Source organism: Phanerochaete carnosa (assembly GCF_000300595.1).
Source record: "Phanerochaete carnosa HHB-10118-sp unplaced genomic scaffold PHACAscaffold_13, whole genome shotgun sequence".
Lineage (NCBI taxonomy): Eukaryota > Fungi > Basidiomycota > Agaricomycetes > Polyporales > Phanerochaetaceae > Phanerochaete > Phanerochaete carnosa.
This window is the reverse complement of record NW_006767640.1, coordinates 738,470-757,550: the sequence shown is the minus strand read 5'-3', so window position 1 is coordinate 757,550 and position 19,081 is coordinate 738,470. Positions and strand designations below refer to the sequence as shown.

The window sequence follows — 19,081 nt, the reverse complement described above, 5'->3', positions numbered from 1 at the left end:
AGGCAGAAATGATTTCTACATATGTTCTTTCAGATGTCCTGAAATGCGCCACAAGGTCTCCTGAAACATGAACTCTTTGCCGTACTGAAATGTAGCCATATTGAGTCATTTCAGGTTCATTTCAGGCTACACAACATTTATCATTTTCCTGCACCACAAATGGCTACGAAAGTGGTAGCAAATCTATCATTTTGGGATGCCAGAAAGCCCCGGTTAAGTCTTCGAAAATGAAACAGTTTTGATGGCTTGACCGGGACATTTCAGGTGATCTGAAATCAGCTCATGCCCGTAGTGTTGTGGCATTGGGGTTGCTTTACTCCGTGATGCATTCTCGCATATTAAGCGCTCCAAATCGCTACTCGCTCTCTTCAAGACAACTCCGTACACTGTCATTTCTCGACTCAAAAAGCGGCACGAGTGACTAAATTAGTCCTGTATAACGATAACAGCAGCAACGGCGACGGCGGTTAACCAAGTTTTTAGCGGCTTCTAAGGTTGGATCGCAGATCCGAGATTTTTTGGCCTGTGACAGAGGGACCTTTCGCAGCTTCAGAAGCATTTAGAGGAGGTGTCATGATTCAAGTAACGGTGTCAGATGAACTCAGGAAGGGCCTGGTGTTCGCAGCTCTCAGCTCACGATGGAAACAGTTGCAGTGCAATTCTCGCCATCCGTGGCCCGGTACTCGAGTACTCGCCTATCACCGGTCACCGGTCACCAGTCGTAAGTTCACCAAATGGCCAATGCTCAGCGCTCAGTACTCAGTGCCTTTATATTTATTTCACATTTCTCCCCTCACAGCTGTCTTCGGCGAAAGCGTCAGTCACCACCGCATCACCGGTCGCTAGTCACTAGCCGCTGACCGGTGAGACGTTCGGTTTTGGCTATCACCTACCGAGAAAGCTCCGGGTTAACTCCGCTTTTCCAGACGCCCAGACCGTGACTAGCCCGGACATTAGGGTGTTCAAAGTTCGCGCGCAAAACCGATTCACGGCCGCTTCAAGAGTCGTTTCGAACGAAGTGAAACGCGACTGAAGCGCGCGTAGACTTTGAACACCCCCGATCACGAGGGAGTAAAATCGAAGTGCTGGCGGCGCGAGGGACACATCCGCCTCATTCCTAATGGTCTATATACACTCCATTATACCTGTAGCGGGGCTCCTGCATGCTCTCAGGGAGCGAAGATGCCTCCAAAATATTACCCATTGGTATGCACCATGAGGTGGCCGAGAAATGCTTGTATGGGGACACGCTTTTCATCATAACACGCAGAAAATAAGTAGCAAAATATGAATATAAATTGATCCCACTGTCACTACTCTATGTGTCACTACTCTATGTGCATGGGGCTATTACAAAATTGATGCAAATAGCACAGGAGGAGGGGGAAGAGGAGGGTGCCAAGGACGGGGCGAAGCAGGTTGGTCCGGAAAGCGAGCTTGAATCAAGCGAAGGGCGGCGTGCGAAGCGGCTCGGGAGCCGCTTCGACGGACGACTTCGATTCGACGCGATTCAGCACGATTCAGCCCGAATCGTCGCTTCAGGACCCCGAAACCGCGCCGCTTCGAGTTTCCGTTTCATCCTCCGAATCGCCATCAAAGCGAGTCCAAAGCGCGTTCAAAGCGAACTTTGAACACCCCTATTGTCAACGTTACATCCGTCTTCCTTCGCGCTCGTGGACCTGAGATTGCCACTCTGTTCGTGGGTTCATCCAACAGAACAACATCCCGGAGATTCTGAACATGGAAAAGTAGGAGGCTCTACTATCTTTGACTGGGTTGTGCGCAGCCTGAGCACTGAGTGTCCGCCTTCGATGCGATCCCGCCTGCTCTAAAGTTCCGAACCTCTATGGGTCCATACTTCTCGGTACGTCCACTTATTTTTCTGCGCAGTTGCACAATTAACATGTTCAGTGCCACAGACCGCCGTGACTATTAGGGCACTACTGCTACTACTATCCATGCCCAAAGGGCAGCTCAGAGATAGTCTTCGAGCCGCCAGCGCAGACATGCCACTCACGGTCTCCTCGGCTGTAATCAACGCTAGCTAGAGCAGGGCCTACCTCGATGTAGACCTCAGAGCTGCGTTTCTGCGTTTTTAGGCAGCGGTCGTCAAGCGATAGTACGCGAGATAAAGTGGGTCTTATTGTGTATTGCACGACTACATATGCTTAGAAATATTATCAGAAAAGAGCTCGATGTGCGGACAACAGCGACAGTAGCGCTAGTGAAAAAAAGGGCTCTGCATTGGTGTTGACGTGAACTCCCAGCCGCAGGCTTGAACTGTGTCAATCGGTGAGTCTCGGTGAGTATGCGGAGTGTATGAGATGGCACGAACATGTAGCTTCCACCTCGACAAGGGATGTCACTCCATTCTAGCACCGACGAGGCCGGCACTGGTATACCGGATAACAGTACACCTGCGGCTGGGGGCGCTGAGGAGGGCATGGGTTGACACCCGGGTAGCCCATCGGCTGCACAGCGCAATTGTAGCAGACCGTGCAGATGTAGCCGTGTCCGCAGTTGGGGTCACCGTTGCGGCACTGTTCAGAAGTGTGTTAGAGCGCAAGGATACTGGTGGCATCTTAGCAGTGTTCACTGACCATATTGACTTGGATAGAGGGATATGAGGGGTGTGGTGGTTTGAGTGCAGAGGGGAGCTGGGACTCGGTGGCGAATGCTGATGAGGAGACAAAGCTGGTCTGGACGTCGGCTTATAAGCAGTCATCCTCGCCCTGCCGATATATGCGCAAGTTTGTTGCGACCGATGTTGTGCGAACTTGGGGATGTACACGTGCACACGGCGTGTATTCCTCCCGACACCTTCCATTGATGACTCGTCTTCTGAATGAATTACCACAGCTAAACTCTCATGCGTCAGGAACGCATCATTTTTAGTAGGATGCGGGGAAGTTAGATGCGATGATATGCTTCAGCGTCTCAATATCAATGCTCGCCGTGGATCCCGGGACGGCTGGCTGTGCCCACACTAGTACAGTACTCTCGAGTCTAGGCTAGCGCCTCTGTTGATATAGTAATAGGTCCTCGCGCTGCATGTCCCAGAAGCCCACGAACAGCGGCGGCCATGTGCTACCATGCATAGCCCAACATAATACCGTGCTGAGCATTGTTCAACGCTGCTGTGCGCAGGGATATCTTCGTATCATTGTCACCTGACTTCCATGACGAATTGAGTTCTGTCTATGCGCTTGCTGTACTTGGCTATGCACAATTCTCAGCATCGTGTGTTCAACATCGTTAATACCGCCCACAGAAAGTATAGCATGAGTGAGTGGTTGCATGCGAAGATGTATTTCCCCCCTTTCTCCTCCTTTCTGTCAAAGTACCAATGTGCTCCGCCTAGTCTTATCACGGAGTGAAGGTGGATGGTTTTGAAGCGAACGGTATCTTCAAATTACCGATGCGGGATCCTCTGAGTAGTTACTGCGAGACTCATCCAGGGGTGATCCAGAGAAACGCTGCAATGAGGAGGCTGGCGGCTGGCTGTGCGCGGGAACGTCATGGTCCCGATCTTCTGGGACGGAGAACCGCGCAAGCTGTGCATTCAGCTACCATCCAGTAGCACTGTTCTAGTCCACCCAATCAACTCCCCGAGCCTACCGTGACTCTCGAGCATTTCTCCATTTGTGGACCCTTTCCCGACGGCTCCACAAATTGTGGACATTACACAATGAAAATAATCTGTTGCTCGCACGGTGCGCTTCTAATAGGGGGCAAATACCCGAGGAATGGTACAGCAAAGGGCTAGCCTCGGAATTGACATATGTTAGAGTCGAACAAACCCCCTGTGCGCTCGAGAAAATGGAAATTGAGTGCTTTGAAGAACGTAGATCGCTTAGTCAGCCGGAGTTCAGTTAACTGAAAATTCTCATCCCGAACATAGGCGAAAAGCGCAGCGGATCGGTACCGGATAGCTAGCGTCTCGACTCTAAAGCGTGCAAGGCAAGCCTGGCGCTCACCGTGCGCCGCCAAAGATGCACTCCCGCCATGCCAATCCCCCCGCCCTCCACTTCTGTCCGTTGCGCGTAGAACACTCACCGGAGCGACGCGAAGATAATTTATACGAGCTGAGGACAACAATTGAGCCACTGATGATGCAGCATCCGCTGCATATACCGCACCCTCGCGTGCTGTCCAGCTGTATTGAGCTGGCTCTCGCCTCTTGTGTGGACGGACGAACGTCATAGTCTTTGAGAAGTAATATGAATACTGAGGGCGGGACTGCCGGGCCTTCGGCCTGTGTACACGCGATCCAACGGCACTTGGGGTGTACTTTCATACTGGGACGTACCATGACTGACTCGGCGTCCTGGACAAGCTGCTACGAAATAATCTTCCCCGCTGTCCTCTACTCTCGCGTCCCATGTCGAGAATTTGTGCTGGAACCATCCTAATAGCGCGCATTTCACTGTAGTAGCACATTAATGTCTGTAACACGTTAACATTACCACAAAAAATCCACACCGCGGCATGGAATCCACGCGAGCAGCGATATGCCCCGACGTCGGTCCAGATTGTAGTCGCGTACAACTTGAACGCCTCCTGCGCGTTCGTAATGTACTTGCTGTCCGTCGATCGAACGCCGAGTCGGATGCCGTATGTCGTGACTCGCGCTCATGCCCAAATTTGCGAACGTCCTCTGAGTGCTGTCAGCTGCTCCTGCTCTTTTTATAGCGTGTGTCTGGCTACTCACCAGTGTATGTGCTCGAAATGCGAATGGCTGAGTGTCGGCAAGCAACTCGCATGCGCAACGCGTCGTGACTCGTTGCAATATCGCGCGGAAGCGCCTGGGCTGAATTGCTGCATGAAGAGCTTGTGCCCGGACTTCTATGCGCCGCCGTACGACATGGACGCGAGTTGGACAATATTTCAATCACGGATTATAATGGCTACTGGGGACCTTGCGAAAACAGCTGGAAAAGCATTCAGATTGTGGGACATGCCAACTCTAGCTCAGTGCTTTCGGACTCGATAACCAGGGGTAACGGATGGATATCCCTAGATTATATGCTGAACTCCTGCGGGCGGCCTGCTTGCATCGTAGTGGTCGCACTGGCCGACGGCGAGTAGAATAAGGACACCTCAACAGAACTAGATTGACGCAAGGGGGCCAGGTTTGCGCGCGCTCATGTTTGGCACCCGTTGGCCCTCTATCCATCAGTTACTATGCCTCAATCGAGCTAGAGGACCCTTTGCCGTATCATTCCTCCCTTTGCCGTACCATTCTTCGGTCTTTGCCGTACCATCTCTCAGCTACTTGCTCCTTATCAGAAGCGAGCTATCCGAACACCATATACATATTTGTGGAACTGGCATTGTCGAGCTTTCCAGCCATGTCTGACGACTTTGACTATAGGGGGATTGAGCTCGCCTCGCGTTCAGAGTTGAAGCGTCTAAGAACGGCCGTGGACGTACCAAATAGTTGGAAAGGATGATCCACGAGCAGATAAGGTTCGGAAAATAATCCGCATTCCCAACAGGAAAGGGTCCATGGGAAAACGGGCTTGAAAGGTACCCGGAATGTGAGCCAAGATATTGTCACGAGATGCACAGGCCCTCCACAGGTCCCATGGTTCCCGGACCCAGAATACTGGAGGCATGACGTCCCCGCGCATAGCCTGCTGCCAGCAGGCATCCTCATTGCAAGGTTTCTCTGGATTGTAGCGGTTCAGAGAACCCCGGATCGGCGAGCCGAAAGCGCCGTCCGCCTTCGCACCGCAGCAACACTGAACGGATCATCCTCACGCACAACCATTCAATGTATTTGTTGTGAACAGCACCGGAAATGTCGAATTACGCAGCCTCGGGTGACCGTCTTCGACGTCGAACGCACAAAGCTGAGGACCATGCATGGCCAAGGAAAGGCAGTACATAGACAGAACTCAATCTATCATGGAACACAGACGGCGTGAAGACGTCCTTGGCTCCCTGAGTCCGTGAGGCGGCGGTGGAAGCCTCAGTATGGTATGCTTTGGTCATGCACGGTCGCGTATCGATGCCGGCGTTCGCGGGGTTCTGGAAGGTGCAAGGACCCACCCCCAGTTGCGACCGCAGCCTAGAGCAAGTATTGCCAACAGGCACAGACAGCTAATTGCATGGCGGCCCTTGAGGCTCTGAATCATGTCGTCTCATAGATCTTCCCTGCATTTCTTGATGCACGAGAAGGTTGGCCGCGGCAGCAAGTTCGTTTGTGGTAAAACATGAGGGAGACTAATCAATAGAAGGAATGGTCGGAAGGAATGCAGGCCGTGTACACGTGTACGCTGTCAAGTTCGTACAACATCGGTTGCAACAAACTTGCGCACATAGCGCTAGGCTGTACTGGAGGGCTTAAAAGCCAGAGTTCAGGCCAGCTTTGTTTCCTCATCAGCATTCGCCACCGAGTCCCAGCTCTCCTCCAAACAAACCACCACACCTTTCATATCCACTTATCCAAGTCAATATGGTCAGTGAACACTGATCAGATGCCGTCAGTATCCTTGCGCTCTAACACACTTCTGAACAGTGCCGCAACGGTGACCCCAACTGCGGAAACGGCTACATCTGCACGGTCTGCTACAATTGCGCTGTGCAGCCGATGGGCTACCCGGGTGTCAACCCATGCCCTCCCCAGCGCCCCCAGCCGCAGACGTACTGCTACCCGGTGTACTACTGCCAGCCCCGGCGCTGCTAAGATGGCGCGACATCCCTTGCAGAGGTAGAGGTTCGTACCATCCTGTACAGCTCGCGCACCCATGGAAGCTCACCAGTTGGCACAGTTCGTGTTACAACGCAAACGTTCTCTTTCCTCTTTGCGCTAGCATTGTCGTTTATCGATCCCACCAATTGTTACTCGCTCCTTGCAGATCCGCTGTCTCTTCGTATATAGTACACTAGGTTAGGTTTGGCACCGGCATCATCTCTAAGGACTTACTTCTGCGCTGTATTCCTTGGCTTTTGCCGCTTGTGCAATATACCCGTCCTTGTACTGCATTTACGCTTCGTGTGCGATGCTTGAAATGAGAACAAATAGCCAGCCACATCGGAACAGTTCGCATCTACAGAGTGCCCAAGTTTCGTGCAGCTAGCATAAGCTTCTCTACAGAGACAGCCAGTGGTTCTAGATAGCCGTTAACGACGCGGGTGCTCTGCAAAAGACGCGGGCGCGTCTGAAAGTGGAGAGTCGCGACTTGAAAGAAGCGGTACGGTATATAAGTGTAGGAAGGTAGTATGGGCGAGCGTCCATGCCAACGACTCACCAACCTAAAGGATAGAAACCCCTCTTGACTTTCCGTCCGTCCTCAGAGATTTCAGGGACGATGGTCCGTTGAACGAAGGTAATAGTCTTGAGTCCACGAGCGTAAAGAAACGCAAACATCCTGTCGTTGGTGTCCACGCTCGGGGTCTGGATGTCAGAGAAGAAGACTGGGGTGGGGGTGGCCTCGGCGATTGATGGGCGTAGCACGAGCGCTATACTGACCAGCGTGGCCATCGCTCTGAAAAAGACAGCTGCATGGTTAGAACTGCCAGCGCGCTGGAAGCGTGGTCCCTTCGGTGGACTTACGACCGGTTAATACCGAGCCATGGATAGCGAAGGTTATAATAACTCTATCCTATGTTCAAAGCGGGAATGATGTTGTTAAGATCTGATGACTTGATTCGTTCTTCGTCTGCGACAGCTTCCTGTATACTTCTGCATTCTGAGCTCAAAGTAGGCGTGTAGGGCCTGAGCTTGCGACATGTCTCAACACGGAGATTCTTTCGGCCCTAAGCGCGCCAGTCTTGATGACGGACGATATATTTCAAAACATTTGTCACGTACGTGAGCACCCTGATGTGCCCTCAGGCCGGGAAATTGAGAAGTGCTTGGAACTGGCGACTGAAGGCGCGTAACGATGGGGTGGTCGTCTCGAGCTGCGCGTTACAGGTTCGAAGTCCGACAGCTTTGTGGCACCCAGGCGTGATGTATTCCCACGGGTCTCTGGGCCGAGATTACCGTCCGCCTCCTTTCTCGCCGTGAGATCATTACTGACAACTTGTGTTCTTCAGATGAAGCTTATCGACCACATTCCCGAAGAACTGACCCGCGAAATTCTACGTCATTGCCTCATCATACCAGAGGACGAGTTCTACGACGATCATCTCAGAGAGATTCGTAGAGTCAAGCGCAAACACGGCGAGCCCCCTGCGTCGTGCATCTTGCTAGTATGCAAGAAGTGGAGACAAATTGGAGAATGGGCCCTTTACACCTCGCTTTGCATCGCCTCCGCCGAGCATGCACGGGCTGTGGCTCAGGTTCTCAAACTGCGCGCTCCGGTCTTCGCTCGCTTCATAGAGCACGTGAGGCTAGAGGCCGGATACGGAATAGAGATCCAGGACATATTGAAATTCGCGACAAATCTGAAGACGATATTTGTGTCTGCCATGGTGTCGTCGAGCGAGTCTATCAAAGGGCTGCAGCGAGCTCTGCCCACCGTTAGCCCAGTTCGTCTCTACGTACATACTTTCGGGGCGAACGACGAAAAAAACGCGAACAAGAAGACTATCGAAAACATGCTTGAGACCATGGTACGGAGTTGCTCATGTTTGGTAAGTTTAAGCTGCGCTCAGCAATGACATTTCTGCGTGGCGAGCGATCCTAACGCGTCGCTCTAGGAAGAGGTCCACTTCTATCCCCACACTACACATCTAAACGATACCATGGTCTTGGCACTAATGAGTGCCTCGCCCTCTGTCAAGACGATCTCCTTCGACGGATATACGCTGCTCCACCGTTACGTGAAGAATTCACTGTCATTGGAAATGATCTTTGCGAGGAACACCAATATCAAACGGATTATCTGTCGCAGGTCGGTGTACTATAAAAGCAATCTACAGTACTCACGTATGTCGAAAATGGTACTGGGAGTGCTGGATTACCAGTAATTCTACTTGTAAGGCATTCCAATCCCTGATATACAATTCGCTGACCGGGTCAGCTTTAGGAATGAATTAATGACGGCGCATATGCCCTGTCATTAATTGTTACAATAGTCTATATTTCCTTAGAATCTCCCAGAGAAAGGCTTCAAGGAGCTTAGCATGAGACTGATATGACGCATCGTTCTCAGGCATGCGGGATGCAAACCATGATTGAACAACGGCCGGATCAGCAGGCTCGGACGTATATCAACACATTCTGCAGAATATCTGAATTGTTCAACAGCGATCTCTAAACAGCCGAGAGCATTATGTGATAGCTGAGCGGGATGAATTTATGACGATGAGAATGCTCCAGCTAATAGACGTGGGCCGAACACTCGATGGTGTACTTTTCCACTTAGATCCAATACTTCGTAATCGCGCTGCGCGCCTTCTTCCAAGTGGCATCGCAGGCCTCGACGACGGCGTCAGGCAGAGAACCCTTCGCGCTACAGGACATTTATATCAGTAGGCGCAAATATGAGAGCGACCACGTTCTCAACCTATCATCCAGAGAAGTCTGGAGCTGCTCTTTCCTGCTGGCAGCCACGATGACGCCGAGATCCTCTGGCTGCAGCTTGCTGTGCCACTGTAGCCAACGCAGCGCAACTTCGTTGAGCGTCAGGCCGTGCGCGTGCGCAACCTCCTTCAACTCCGCAACAGCAGATGCCGCAGGATAGTAGCGGCTGGTATAGAACCACGCGTACTTGGAGTCTGGTTCAAACTTCGATAACGGAATATCCTTGTTGTCGGGTCCAGGGACGAAGAAGCGATCGGTGAGGTAGCCACCCGCGAGTGCCGCGTACACCGCGAACTTGATGTTGAACTTGCGCAGGCACGGGAAGAGCTCGTCTTCAGTGAGCCGGTCGATGAGGTTGTAGACACCCTGGTATACGGTGGGCATGACGAAGCCACGGAGCTTGCAGATGCCCACGATCTCTGCTACCTCGAAAGCCATGTAGTTGCTCAAGCCAAACACCTCGCTGTGCGCCGCGTAGCGACATGAAAAGTCAGGAGCAGATGTGTAGAGCGGCTTTGTCGCACTCACAATCCACCAGCTTTGTAGATGTCGTTGATCGCTTCGAGTGTGTCCTCGAAGGGAACGCTGCGATCAGGGCTATGCAAATAGTATACGCGGATCTTCTTGCCGTTCAAGGCTTCAACGGACGCCTTGAAACTTTCTTTCACCTTCTCGGCAGAGTGGTCGCCAGGCTTCTCGGGGTAAACCTTGGTGTCGATACGTGCGACTCCTTTAAGATCCAACCGCTCAGGAACTACGTGGCGGTACAGGCGCCTTCAGATAAACTGATTATGTACGGCAAGACAAACTACGTACCTTCTCGGAGGTACCATCGCAACAAACACGTGATGTGTCGACACCGACGTAGCCGTGACTTACCATAAGGTCGACGAACTCTTGCGCGACAACAGGATCAGAGACTCGTTCACTGGTGTTGGCGGCGCCGAATTGGCCGGCTCCCTAGAGAATAGGATTGTCAGTTGTGGTCCGCGGCGACTATGTGCACAGCTTGCTCACAAGGATCAGAGGAATGCGAGTTGGCATTGTAGCGAGTGGATTACGATGGTTCTGCGGTTAAAAGTAGAACGGTAATGCTGTTGACTGCTGCTGTCGCGAACGGGTACCATTTATACTCTTTCTATTAAGGCGTCAGCTCTTGAGTGCGAGTGTCGCCCCGGTACCGCCAGCATCTGAAGGAGGTAAGCGAGTAGCGCCAGCCTGGAGCAAACTTCAGCAACTTGCCGGATTATAAGAGCTTTTTGCGTTGACGATCGGTAGCATTCCCACCGCGCACGCACGTCAATGCTAATACTAATTGAATGCGCAAGAGGCATGCTTCGACTTCCATGCTTCGTGAACAACCGATAGGCACGCGTAGCGTCGGGGGGATCCAATAGAAGGAGAGAAATAGCTGCGGAGACACTCACGTCGAGTCATCGTAGCCTAAAGCGTCCAAGTCCATGGCGGGATCGTGCTCTCTGGCCTCGCTTCAAATTGCCGATTACATCGGGAATGCGAGCTTGCACGGTCAATGACGCAGTCGCCATTACAGTAACTCTGCACATGTCATATAGACCTTAAGCCAGACTCCCCGACTCGGAGGGCAAATTCATACAGGTCGCCTAGCCAAGACTTGCCCGGCCGTCTACAAGCGTTACAACCTCTGCGCGAGGCTAAGCATCGGGAAAGAAGAGGATGGCATAAAACGTACGGAAGCATTCAATCTGAAGTATCGGAATAGCAAGACGATGGTTGCGGTTGAGTTTCCCGGCTACCGTTAAGCGCTCTCCCGATACTCTGCCAAATGAGGAAATTGGCGCATCAGCCAACCGGCTACTTTGCCCTCGCTCAGTCGACTGGCATCTATATATGGTGGTCAAGTCATATTTCCCAAGGTATAGATCTGGGAAAGCGAGTCTACATGACGAGAACGCAATCCCTGAAGGGTGAGCGCTCGTCCATGCACTAGTACTCATATTGTCAGCCCCGAGCACTACTAAGGAGGACGCCGGCGAGGATGGCGACACGTTAGAGGGCTGTTCGAGTATAGTCGTCGATGACGACTTCGCCACTTTGGTGGGCTCGGATGACGGCTATGACCTCGACCTCGAGAAGCATGAGTATGACCGTTGCTCATCGAATTTCTCTGCTGACGACGAGCCCGCGAGCGACGAGGATGGTGCCGGCGCCGAGACTTCCTCATCTTCTCTGTACGACAAGCCCTACAATACAACGTCATATGCCTTCGGCGGTATCGAGACCCCGACAAAACTGCCCCTCTGGTCCCGAGTATTCAAGTCGTTCTGGGGCTCGCTCCTAATCACCCTTTACGATTATTCGCGTGGACGTTGGCACGGATTTCACATATGTAGTACTGTGATTACCAAGATCGTCGCCAAAGTGAAGTTGGTATTTAACAATGTAGGCCTCTACGAATGGACTGCTTAGGCCAGTAAATGCGTCGACCCCAGACGCAACTGTGCACGCGCCGCCTCTGGTCCCTTTCGGCGGCGTGCGTGCGTAGAAGATACCAAAACGAATGAAGTTCGAACATGATTGAGACGACCGTTGAAAGGATTTAAGGCAGCGAAACGAAGCAAGTCTACAAGTTTTGGAGCGTCGTGGCTGTCGAGCGAGGGGCGCAGGGACAGGGACAGCAGACCGTTGTAGCGTTGCGCGCGCAGACGGTTCTACTGCTGCTGTGGTTGTGTGCAGGGCGTCGCGGGGGCACAAACGTTTACCGCAAGTCGATGTACTACAAAATTTGCAACCTGCAGTGCTCACGTATGCCTAAAATGGCACTGGAAGTGCTGGATCACCAGTGAATTTATTTATAAGGGATTTCGCATTCCAAATTCCAGTATCTCGACAGTTCGCTGATCGGTCCAACTCTAGGAATTGCGACATTGATACTCTGCTGTTATTGGTGAAAGTAGCCTATATTTACTCAGAATTATCTGAAAACAACAACCAAGAACACCGTGCGATAGCTGAGCGGGGTCTATCGATGACGATAAGAATATTCTAGCCAATGGAGAGAGGTCAGACACCTGACGGCTCACTGTTTCACTTAGATCCAGTATTGCGCAATTGCGCCGCGCGCCTTCTTCCAAGTGGCATCGCAGGCCTCGACGACGGCGTCAGGTAGAGGGCCCTTCGCGCTAAAATAAAACCAATATCAACCCCGGTACAAGTACCAGAGCGACCACGTTCTCGCACCTATCATCCAGAGTAGTCTGGAGCTGCTCTTTCTTGCTTGCACCCACGATGACGCCAAGATCCTCTGGTTGTAACTTGCTGTGCCACTGCAGCCAACGCAGCGCAACTTCGTTGAGAGTCAGGCCGTGCGCGCGTGAGACCTCCTTCAGCTCTGCAACAGCAGATGCTGCGGGATAGTATCTGCCGGTGTAAAACCACGCGGACTTGGAGTCCGGGCCGAACTTTGACAACGGGATGTCTTTGTTGTCGGCATTAGGGATGAAGAAGCGCTCCGTAAGGTAGCCGCCTGCGAGAGGCGTGTACGCCGCGAACTTGATGTTGAACTTGCGCAGGCACGGGAAGAGCTCGTCTTCAGTGAGCCGGTCGATGAGGTTGTAGACGCCCTGGTACACGGTGGGCATGACAAAGCCACGGAGCTTGCAGATTCCCACGATCTCCGCTACCTCGAAGGCCATGTAGTTGCTCAAGCCAAAAACCTCGCTGTACGCCGCGTAGTAAAATCAAGAGTTAGAAGCAGATGTGCAGAGCGACCTTGTTGGACTCACAATCCACCAGCTTTGTAGATGTCGTTGACCGCTTCGAGTGTGTCCTCGAAGGGGACACTGCGGTCAGGGATATGCAGGTAATACACGCGGATCTTCTTGCCGTTCAAGGCTTCAACGGACGCCTTGAAACTCCCTTTCACTTTCTCAGGAGAGTGATCGCCAGGGTTCACAGAGTAAACCTTGCTATCAATACGTGCGACTCCTTTGAGGTCCAGACCGCTCAGGAACTATGTGGCAGTACAAGCATCAGCTAAACTGATCATGTCCGGCAGCACAAACCGTTTACCTTCTCGGAGGTGCCATCGCAGTAAGCACGTGATGTGTCGATGCCGGTATAGCCGTGATTGACCATAAGGTCGACAAGCTCTTGTGCAACGGCGGGATTAGAGACTCGTTCGCCAGTGTTAACGGCGCCGAATTGGCCGGCTCCCTGGAAAGTAGGACCGTTAGCTGTGGTTCGCGGCGTTCAAACGCGTAGCCTACTCACAAGGACCAAAGGAACGCGAGTAGACATTCTGAAGTGCAGTACGACAGTGCGGCAGATGAAAGTAGAACGCGAGTGCTGTTGATCTCTGCCATCGCGAAGGGTATTCTTTATATTCTTCCTACTGACAGGGGCGCCGGCTCTTGAGCGCAAGTGCCATCCTCGGTACCGAATTGCGCCAGGAGGCCAAGTTCCCGTCGGATGTCGGGATACAAGATCTTTTTGCTTTCAATATAAGCAGAAGTGTTATCGTGCACGCGTACGTCAACGCTAAGACCGAGTTAATGGCAGGACGCGCGTTCCGGCGTCCATGAAACAAGCGACAGGGACGGGTAGCGTCAAAAAACTCCATTAGAAGGAGCAAAATAGCCGCGGAGACACCCACGTCGAGTCATTGTAGCCTGAAGCGACCAGGTCCTCGGCGGGATCGCGCTCTCGGACCTCGCTTCGAATTGCCGATACCATCGGGAATGCGAGCTTGCGCGGTCAATGTGGTAGATTGGACCGACGAAGTCGCTGTTACTGTAATTCTGCACGTATCGTACTCGTGTGTAAGCCTTCAGGCGACTGAACCAAACTCCTGAGGGTAAAATCACGGGCAGCCCACCCAGCCAGGAGTCCGCAAGACTTGGTCCGGAGGCTGGTGCTGGTCGTCCATAGGTGTTCACAGATGGCAAGTTGGTGGGTGCGTTTGAGTTTCCATGGAGCGCTCTCCCGAGTCTATTCCAAATGGGGAAGCAGGCGCATCAGTCATGATCTTGCCAGCGGCTGTATGCGACTTGCGATGCTCTCCCCCCAGCTTGCCCTCGTTTAGTCGACTGGCATCTATATACGGTGGTCGAGTCATGTTTCTAAGAGCTGAAATATGGGAAACGAGTCTGCATGGCGAGAGAGCCATCACTGAAGAGTGAGCGCTCATCTATACACAGCCCCGACCACTAATTGTTAACGAGGTCGCAACGCACGCGGGGCTCGAATTTGCACCTAGCTTCTCGCCAAATATCTCGGCACTGGTCCCTCTGTGCGGTGAAAGGCTAGCAACTCAATTGTAGATGCGTGATGAAGCTAGGGAACCCTGCCGGCGAGTTCTCCATTGTTGTCTCGTCGCTACAAAATGAGCTTGGGCCCACGAAAGAAGGAGCCGCCTTCTCCACCAATATACTGTCCGACATGCATCCGTTCCACGATGCATCTGTTTACGAGCCTTGTAGTGCAGCAAAGGCCTATGTCGAGGTTTTGAAGGCGCAGCTTTACCGAGGTGAGCACCGGCCAAACTCGGAAGAGAGACCATGGCGCCGACCTGACATGCCTAGAATCATGGGATATTGTACCACGACCGCTTTGTCTCGATCAATTACATCGCTTTCGCTCGAGTTTCAGAATTCTAGAAGAACTAGTTTTCAAGATCGAAATGCACCTATACACCATCCTCGACTGGATTGAACGTGACGTTTTTGAATGGTTGGTCAAACTAGTACGCGGCGCTGCGGTTCTGCATGCGTTCAGATGACTTATATCCGCTGCAACAAAGGTCGTGGTTGTGTCTATACAACGTGAGCGCATGCGAGCCTCACCGTCCGAACAGGCCCCGTCCTTCATCATGAAGTCAGAAGATACCCTCGCTCTGCTAGACTTGCTAGAAACAAGTGTTTCGATTGTAATCGGCATTGTCGAGTGGTCCCGACAAGCGGCATGGCTCTACGACCACGTAGAGGCTGGGCAGGCATTGGGGGATCAGTGCTCCCCTCTTCATCGTTGGCTCATGTGCCAATCTGTTCCAAACGACATCACCGCAGAATTCCTTGGGTGCCCCTGTCTGACACATGAGAACCGCCTCTTAAGCATTAACATGCATCTGCCACCTCTTGCCCACAACACAAGCGACCTACCGTCCCCACCATCCTCGCTACATACTCCTACTTCGCCCAGATCCCCGGGATCATCGTGCGCAAACGACTCACTGTCTCCCTTGCATCCCAACCAAACGTCTCCCTCACGCAAGCGGTCGGTTGACACGCGCACCCCCTGCTCCGTGGTCTTCGCCACTCAGAACATGCGAAGAAGCAGCAAGCGCTCCCATAGCCAGGAGTGTCACATATTCTTGGACACCTCCGCGGATACGATTGTCGATAACTCTATCTTGGCATTTCCGGAGGGCAAAGAGCAAGCAGCATCGTGGGAAGGCGAGGAGGACGCCGACAAGGACGCGTCAGAGGGCTGTTCGAGCATAGTCGTCGATGACGACTTCGCCACTTTAGTGGGATCAGATGATGGGTATGATCTCGACCTCGAGAAACATGGGTATGATTATTGCTCGTCGACTTTCTCTGTTGACGACGAGCCCGCGAGTGACGAGGACGGCACCAGTGCTGAGCCTTCCCCGTCTTCTCTGCACGACAAGCCCTACACCCCAACGTCGTATGCCTTCGGCGGTATCGAGATATCGACAAAACTGCCCCTTTGGTCCCGATTTTTTAAGCTTGTTCTCCCCTTCTGGAGCTCGCTCTAGCACAGTCTCGTTTCCTCTACTCCTGATTACCCTTTACAATTATTTGCGCGGACGTTCGCGCGGACTCCGCACATGTAATATGATAGTTACTAGATGTTCGAAGTACTTGATGTGTAGCATGTCTAATTCTTCTGTGCTATCACGCCTCACATCAAGATCGTCACCAAAGTGAAATTGGTACTTAACAGTGTAGGCTGCTACGAACAGACTAGTCAGGCCAATAAATGCGTCAATTCCAGTCATAATCGCGTGCGCGCCGCCTCCGGGTCGGGATGTCCTTCAATAGCGCATGCGCATGAAAGATATCAAAACGAGTGGAATTCGAACAAGAGTACGACTGTAAGGATTTAAGGTAGCGAGTATGAAGCATATTTACAACTCTGGAAGTAAAGAACGTAAGTTTTGGAGCGTCGTGGTTGTCTTGCGAGGGGGGAGGGGGCAGATCAGATCATCTGAGAGGCGTTGCGCGCGCAGCCGGTTCTGCTGCTGCTGTGGATGCCGCAGGTAGGGTGTCGTGGGGGCGCAAACAGGGCCAATGCGGGATGAGATGGTTTTACAAGCTCACATGCTGCCGAGGAATTCCTTGTCCCGGTCGCTCTGCATATCGCTAGACGAACGGTCATCAATGCCTTTCTCAGGGCCTGAGCGCTTGCCGTACACCTTGAGGTCCACTTCCGTCGCCTGCTTGCTGTCGACCTCGCGGTGAACCGTCGTCTGCACGTTGATTTCAACCGTGCGCGTCGATGGCGGGTCAATTCGTACACTCCCGCGAGCCTGGTGCGGTTGGAGATACGGGTTTAGCGGAAAGGATCTGGACTCTACATTTGAACTGACTCACCGCAGATCTTGCGTTACGAGTCACCACGGGTAGTGAGAGTTCATGACCATCAGTGCTGGACGTGGAGTGCGAGCGAGCGCGAAGCTGGGCACGAGAATTTAACCTGCCAAAACATAGTCTAAGATTAGAAGGGCCTTTCGTATGGCCTTTGGACGTACGTTGCCATTAGCGAGTTGGCATATACTGAACCCATGTTTAGAAACCATCACTTGCTAGCGAATAATGTGACTCACGCTTGCTAATCGTAAAGTGTAAACCAAGAAAAATAAGGTTATGGGTCATCGTAACCCACTGTCGGAGGCCGCCTTAAATATTTCCCGTAAAGCGTCCGTAAAACATCTACACTCACGCAGACGAGGGAGATGATTGTTGTAACGCTTCGAAACACCGTGAGTTATTTCCTCGACAGTTCGTTGAGCGAACATGCTTACCAAGTCGCCAGCCCGGTCTCTACTGTATACAAAACCAGCGAATCGAGGACATCGTTCATGCTGTCGGGACAGCACATGAGGATAAAGTGTCAGCCAATTAGCGCGTAGCACCCATTGTACGAGCGGACGAATAGGGCGCACTTAGCAAAGCCGGTCTTGCTCTGGCGCAGATAGTAGCAAAGACCCAGCGTTATAAAGAGATCTATAGCGACAGCGGAGCCCAGACCCATGGTGAAGACATACTGTATGCATGACAATAAGATATGAGATTTATGAAAGGGGATATGTACTGACGCCGTAGTCTTTGACGAACGCCGCATAGCTCTGGAGTCTGATCCTGTGACCACCGTCAGCATATGGGCAAGGATCAAAAGAAAGACTAGAAGCGTACATTTCAGATGTGGACACTGAGCGGCAGCAGAAGCGTCAGTGCGCAGGCCTTGAACCATGGCAACGGATTACACACCTAGAGCCGCGACTAAAATAGAACATCCTGAATCAGCCGCACCTCTGGAACCATACCGCGGTAAATTTATGCTCACCGACACGAAAAAGGGCAACCGTTCCCTAATAGACAGCGAGAACAGTGAGTTCGGATGCTGTCTATATCAGGAAGTGCGACGCACCAAAGAGGAAGTGAGGAGGTAGTTGCCCTTGCTCACTAGTACTGTTTTCAGCGCTATTCGCTGAACAAGAAGGTCAATAGAGACGAACCAACGTATATCTTGTGCGTGAAGAAGCTATATTCTGTTAACGGTCGTGAATATGATACGCAAACTGTCAGGCCCACCTCTGTACTATGAATGTCACAATGGCCTAATTGCACGGTTAGCAACTCGGCGTGGCAGGTTATCCCTTCCACCGCAGGACTGACCGTCAATGCAACAGTCGCCCCGATGCTCCTACACGGGGCTGTCATTAAAGCTCTCGTCTTGAGGGCTGTGTACTACGCACCAGGTAATGTGGTCCGTGGCATTCGCGTCCCCAAAGTTACTGATGAGGTACGTCCAGTTTGCGATACATACCATGATTGTGTGCGCAAAATCTATGCACCTAAGTGACACAGGGGTCAATAGACGAAGAAGGGCACTAGATCTTTACGCCCACCAGACGAGCAACACCTAAAAACGGCATATAAAACCTGGCTGTAGAGCATGACTACAACGTTTTCACTTACGATACTCTTAATGTAAGGACGGTCCTTCTTGTACACACTGAGATATAAGTACACCTGCATAGTCACTGTGCCCGACAGGCTATGCTATGTCAACGAAGACGTTTGTGCCCTGTAATTGCGTGACTCACAATAAACAGACCAGCCCTCCTAACGCGATAGCTCCAAACGTAGTCTCAATGTGACCCTCCGTCATGGTGGATTTCTTCTAGGCGAGTGCAATGCCGGCGACGGACTGAATCAGCAGAGAAAAATGACCTATTCTCCGTATCCACTGCGGACAAGACGACTGGGGGGATGGAGAAATGCGAATATATGGATAGCTCGTGGTGTACTCTGCTATGTCCCTTAGTGGTGCAGGGCAAGGTGCATGGCGTTCTGTGAGTACAGAATCGCGAAAGTG

At 52.2% G+C, this 19,081-nt stretch overlaps 9 protein-coding genes across 9 annotated transcripts; 4 read left to right on the top strand and 5 right to left on the bottom strand.

Moving 5' to 3' along the window:
* The first annotated feature begins 1,354 nt into the window (after positions 1 to 1,354).
* PHACADRAFT_265298 (uncharacterized protein) lies at positions 1,355 to 1,796 on the top strand. The gene has a single exon (XM_007401705.1). The coding sequence runs from the start codon at positions 1,362 to 1,364 to the stop codon at positions 1,629 to 1,631; it is 270 nt and encodes an 89-aa protein (XP_007401767.1). The 5' UTR covers positions 1,355 to 1,361; the 3' UTR covers positions 1,632 to 1,796.
* Positions 1,797 to 2,119: 323 nt separating this feature from the next.
* On the bottom strand, positions 2,120 to 2,655 carry PHACADRAFT_265297 (uncharacterized protein). Its single transcript, XM_007401704.1, has 3 exons — positions 2,601 to 2,655; positions 2,336 to 2,540; positions 2,120 to 2,280 (listed from the first exon to the last, which is right to left on the bottom strand). Exons 1-2 carry the CDS (start codon positions 2,601 to 2,603, stop codon positions 2,373 to 2,375), a joined length of 171 nt encoding a protein of 56 aa, XP_007401766.1. The 5' UTR covers positions 2,604 to 2,655; the 3' UTR covers positions 2,120 to 2,280; positions 2,336 to 2,372.
* A 3,868-nt stretch (positions 2,656 to 6,523) lies between these two features.
* Positions 6,524 to 7,180, top strand: PHACADRAFT_265294 (uncharacterized protein; the record flags this gene model as incomplete). The annotated part of the gene is made up of 2 exons (XM_007401703.1): positions 6,524 to 6,721; positions 6,777 to 7,180. A coding segment is annotated over one exon (168 nt), but the record flags the coding sequence as incomplete, so codon positions are not given.
* A 72-nt stretch (positions 7,181 to 7,252) lies between these two features.
* On the bottom strand, positions 7,253 to 7,489 carry PHACADRAFT_167062 (uncharacterized protein; the record flags this gene model as incomplete). The annotated part of the gene is made up of 1 exon (XM_007401702.1): positions 7,253 to 7,489. The coding sequence occupies one exon, from the start codon at positions 7,487 to 7,489 to the stop codon at positions 7,253 to 7,255; it is 237 nt and encodes a 78-aa protein (XP_007401764.1).
* Positions 7,490 to 8,032: 543 nt separating this feature from the next.
* On the top strand, positions 8,033 to 8,927 carry PHACADRAFT_214223 (uncharacterized protein). Its single transcript, XM_007401701.1, has 2 exons — positions 8,033 to 8,565; positions 8,653 to 8,927. Exons 1-2 carry the CDS (start codon positions 8,047 to 8,049, stop codon positions 8,920 to 8,922), a joined length of 789 nt encoding a protein of 262 aa, XP_007401763.1. The 5' UTR covers positions 8,033 to 8,046; the 3' UTR covers positions 8,923 to 8,927.
* A 292-nt stretch (positions 8,928 to 9,219) lies between these two features.
* On the bottom strand, positions 9,220 to 11,071 carry PHACADRAFT_265289 (uncharacterized protein). Its single transcript, XM_007401700.1, has 5 exons — positions 10,496 to 11,071; positions 10,295 to 10,438; positions 10,007 to 10,224; positions 9,462 to 9,941; positions 9,220 to 9,407 (listed from the first exon to the last, which is right to left on the bottom strand). The coding sequence occupies exons 1-5, from the start codon at positions 10,520 to 10,522 to the stop codon at positions 9,317 to 9,319; spliced, it is 960 nt and encodes a 319-aa protein (XP_007401762.1). The 5' UTR covers positions 10,523 to 11,071; the 3' UTR covers positions 9,220 to 9,316.
* A 1,339-nt stretch (positions 11,072 to 12,410) lies between these two features.
* Positions 12,411 to 14,300, bottom strand: PHACADRAFT_265288 (uncharacterized protein). Its single transcript, XM_007401699.1, has 5 exons — positions 13,730 to 14,300; positions 13,529 to 13,672; positions 13,243 to 13,469; positions 12,698 to 13,177; positions 12,411 to 12,639 (listed from the first exon to the last, which is right to left on the bottom strand). The coding sequence occupies exons 1-5, from the start codon at positions 13,754 to 13,756 to the stop codon at positions 12,549 to 12,551; spliced, it is 969 nt and encodes a 322-aa protein (XP_007401761.1). The 5' UTR covers positions 13,757 to 14,300; the 3' UTR covers positions 12,411 to 12,548.
* Positions 14,301 to 15,015: 715 nt separating this feature from the next.
* On the top strand, positions 15,016 to 16,500 carry PHACADRAFT_265284 (uncharacterized protein). The gene has a single exon (XM_007401698.1). The coding sequence runs from the start codon at positions 15,327 to 15,329 to the stop codon at positions 16,233 to 16,235; it is 909 nt and encodes a 302-aa protein (XP_007401760.1). The 5' UTR covers positions 15,016 to 15,326; the 3' UTR covers positions 16,236 to 16,500.
* Positions 16,501 to 16,796: 296 nt separating this feature from the next.
* Positions 16,797 to 18,874, bottom strand: PHACADRAFT_167057 (uncharacterized protein; the record flags this gene model as incomplete). The annotated part of the gene is made up of 16 exons (XM_007401697.1): positions 16,797 to 17,009; positions 17,074 to 17,176; positions 17,232 to 17,256; positions 17,307 to 17,364; positions 17,423 to 17,450; positions 17,505 to 17,564; positions 17,646 to 17,746; positions 17,799 to 17,841; positions 17,967 to 17,997; positions 18,047 to 18,071; positions 18,131 to 18,165; positions 18,219 to 18,244; positions 18,459 to 18,557; positions 18,624 to 18,625; positions 18,682 to 18,760; positions 18,810 to 18,874. 16 exons carry the CDS (start codon positions 18,872 to 18,874, stop codon positions 16,797 to 16,799), a joined length of 993 nt encoding a protein of 330 aa, XP_007401759.1.
* Between the last annotated feature and the right edge of the window lie 207 nt (positions 18,875 to 19,081).

Excerpts from the sequence above, each read along its gene's own strand:
- PHACADRAFT_265298 (XM_007401705.1), top strand. The coding sequence starts at position 1,362 with ATGCAAATAGCACAGGAGGAGGGGGAAGAGGAGGGTGCCAAGGACGGG.
- PHACADRAFT_214223 (XM_007401701.1), top strand. The coding sequence starts at position 8,047 with ATGAAGCTTATCGACCACATTCCCGAAGAACTGACCCGCGAAATTCTA. Across the intron at positions 8,566-8,652 it reads AAAACATGCTTGAGACCATG|GAAGAGGTCCACTTCTATCC; the intron begins GTACGGAGTTGC and ends GCGTCGCTCTAG.
- PHACADRAFT_265289 (XM_007401700.1), bottom strand. The coding sequence starts at position 10,522 with ATGCCAACTCGCATTCCTCTGATCCTT. Across the intron at positions 10,439-10,495 it reads CTCGCATTCCTCTGATCCTT|GGAGCCGGCCAATTCGGCGC; the intron begins GTGAGCAAGCTG and ends CCTATTCTCTAG. Across the intron at positions 9,942-10,006 it reads ATCTACAAAGCTGGTGGATT|CGAGGTGTTTGGCTTGAGCA; the intron begins GTGAGTGCGACA and ends CGCGGCGCACAG.
- PHACADRAFT_265288 (XM_007401699.1), bottom strand. The coding sequence starts at position 13,756 with ATGTCTACTCGCGTTCCTTTGGTCCTT. Across the intron at positions 13,470-13,528 it reads GCGATGGCACCTCCGAGAAG|TTCCTGAGCGGTCTGGACCT; the intron begins GTAAACGGTTTG and ends ACTGCCACATAG. Across the intron at positions 12,640-12,697 it reads CAGACTACTCTGGATGATAG|CGCGAAGGGCCCTCTACCTG; the intron begins GTGCGAGAACGT and ends GTTTTATTTTAG.
- PHACADRAFT_265284 (XM_007401698.1), top strand. The coding sequence starts at position 15,327 with ATGAAGTCAGAAGATACCCTCGCTCTGCTAGACTTGCTAGAAACAAGT.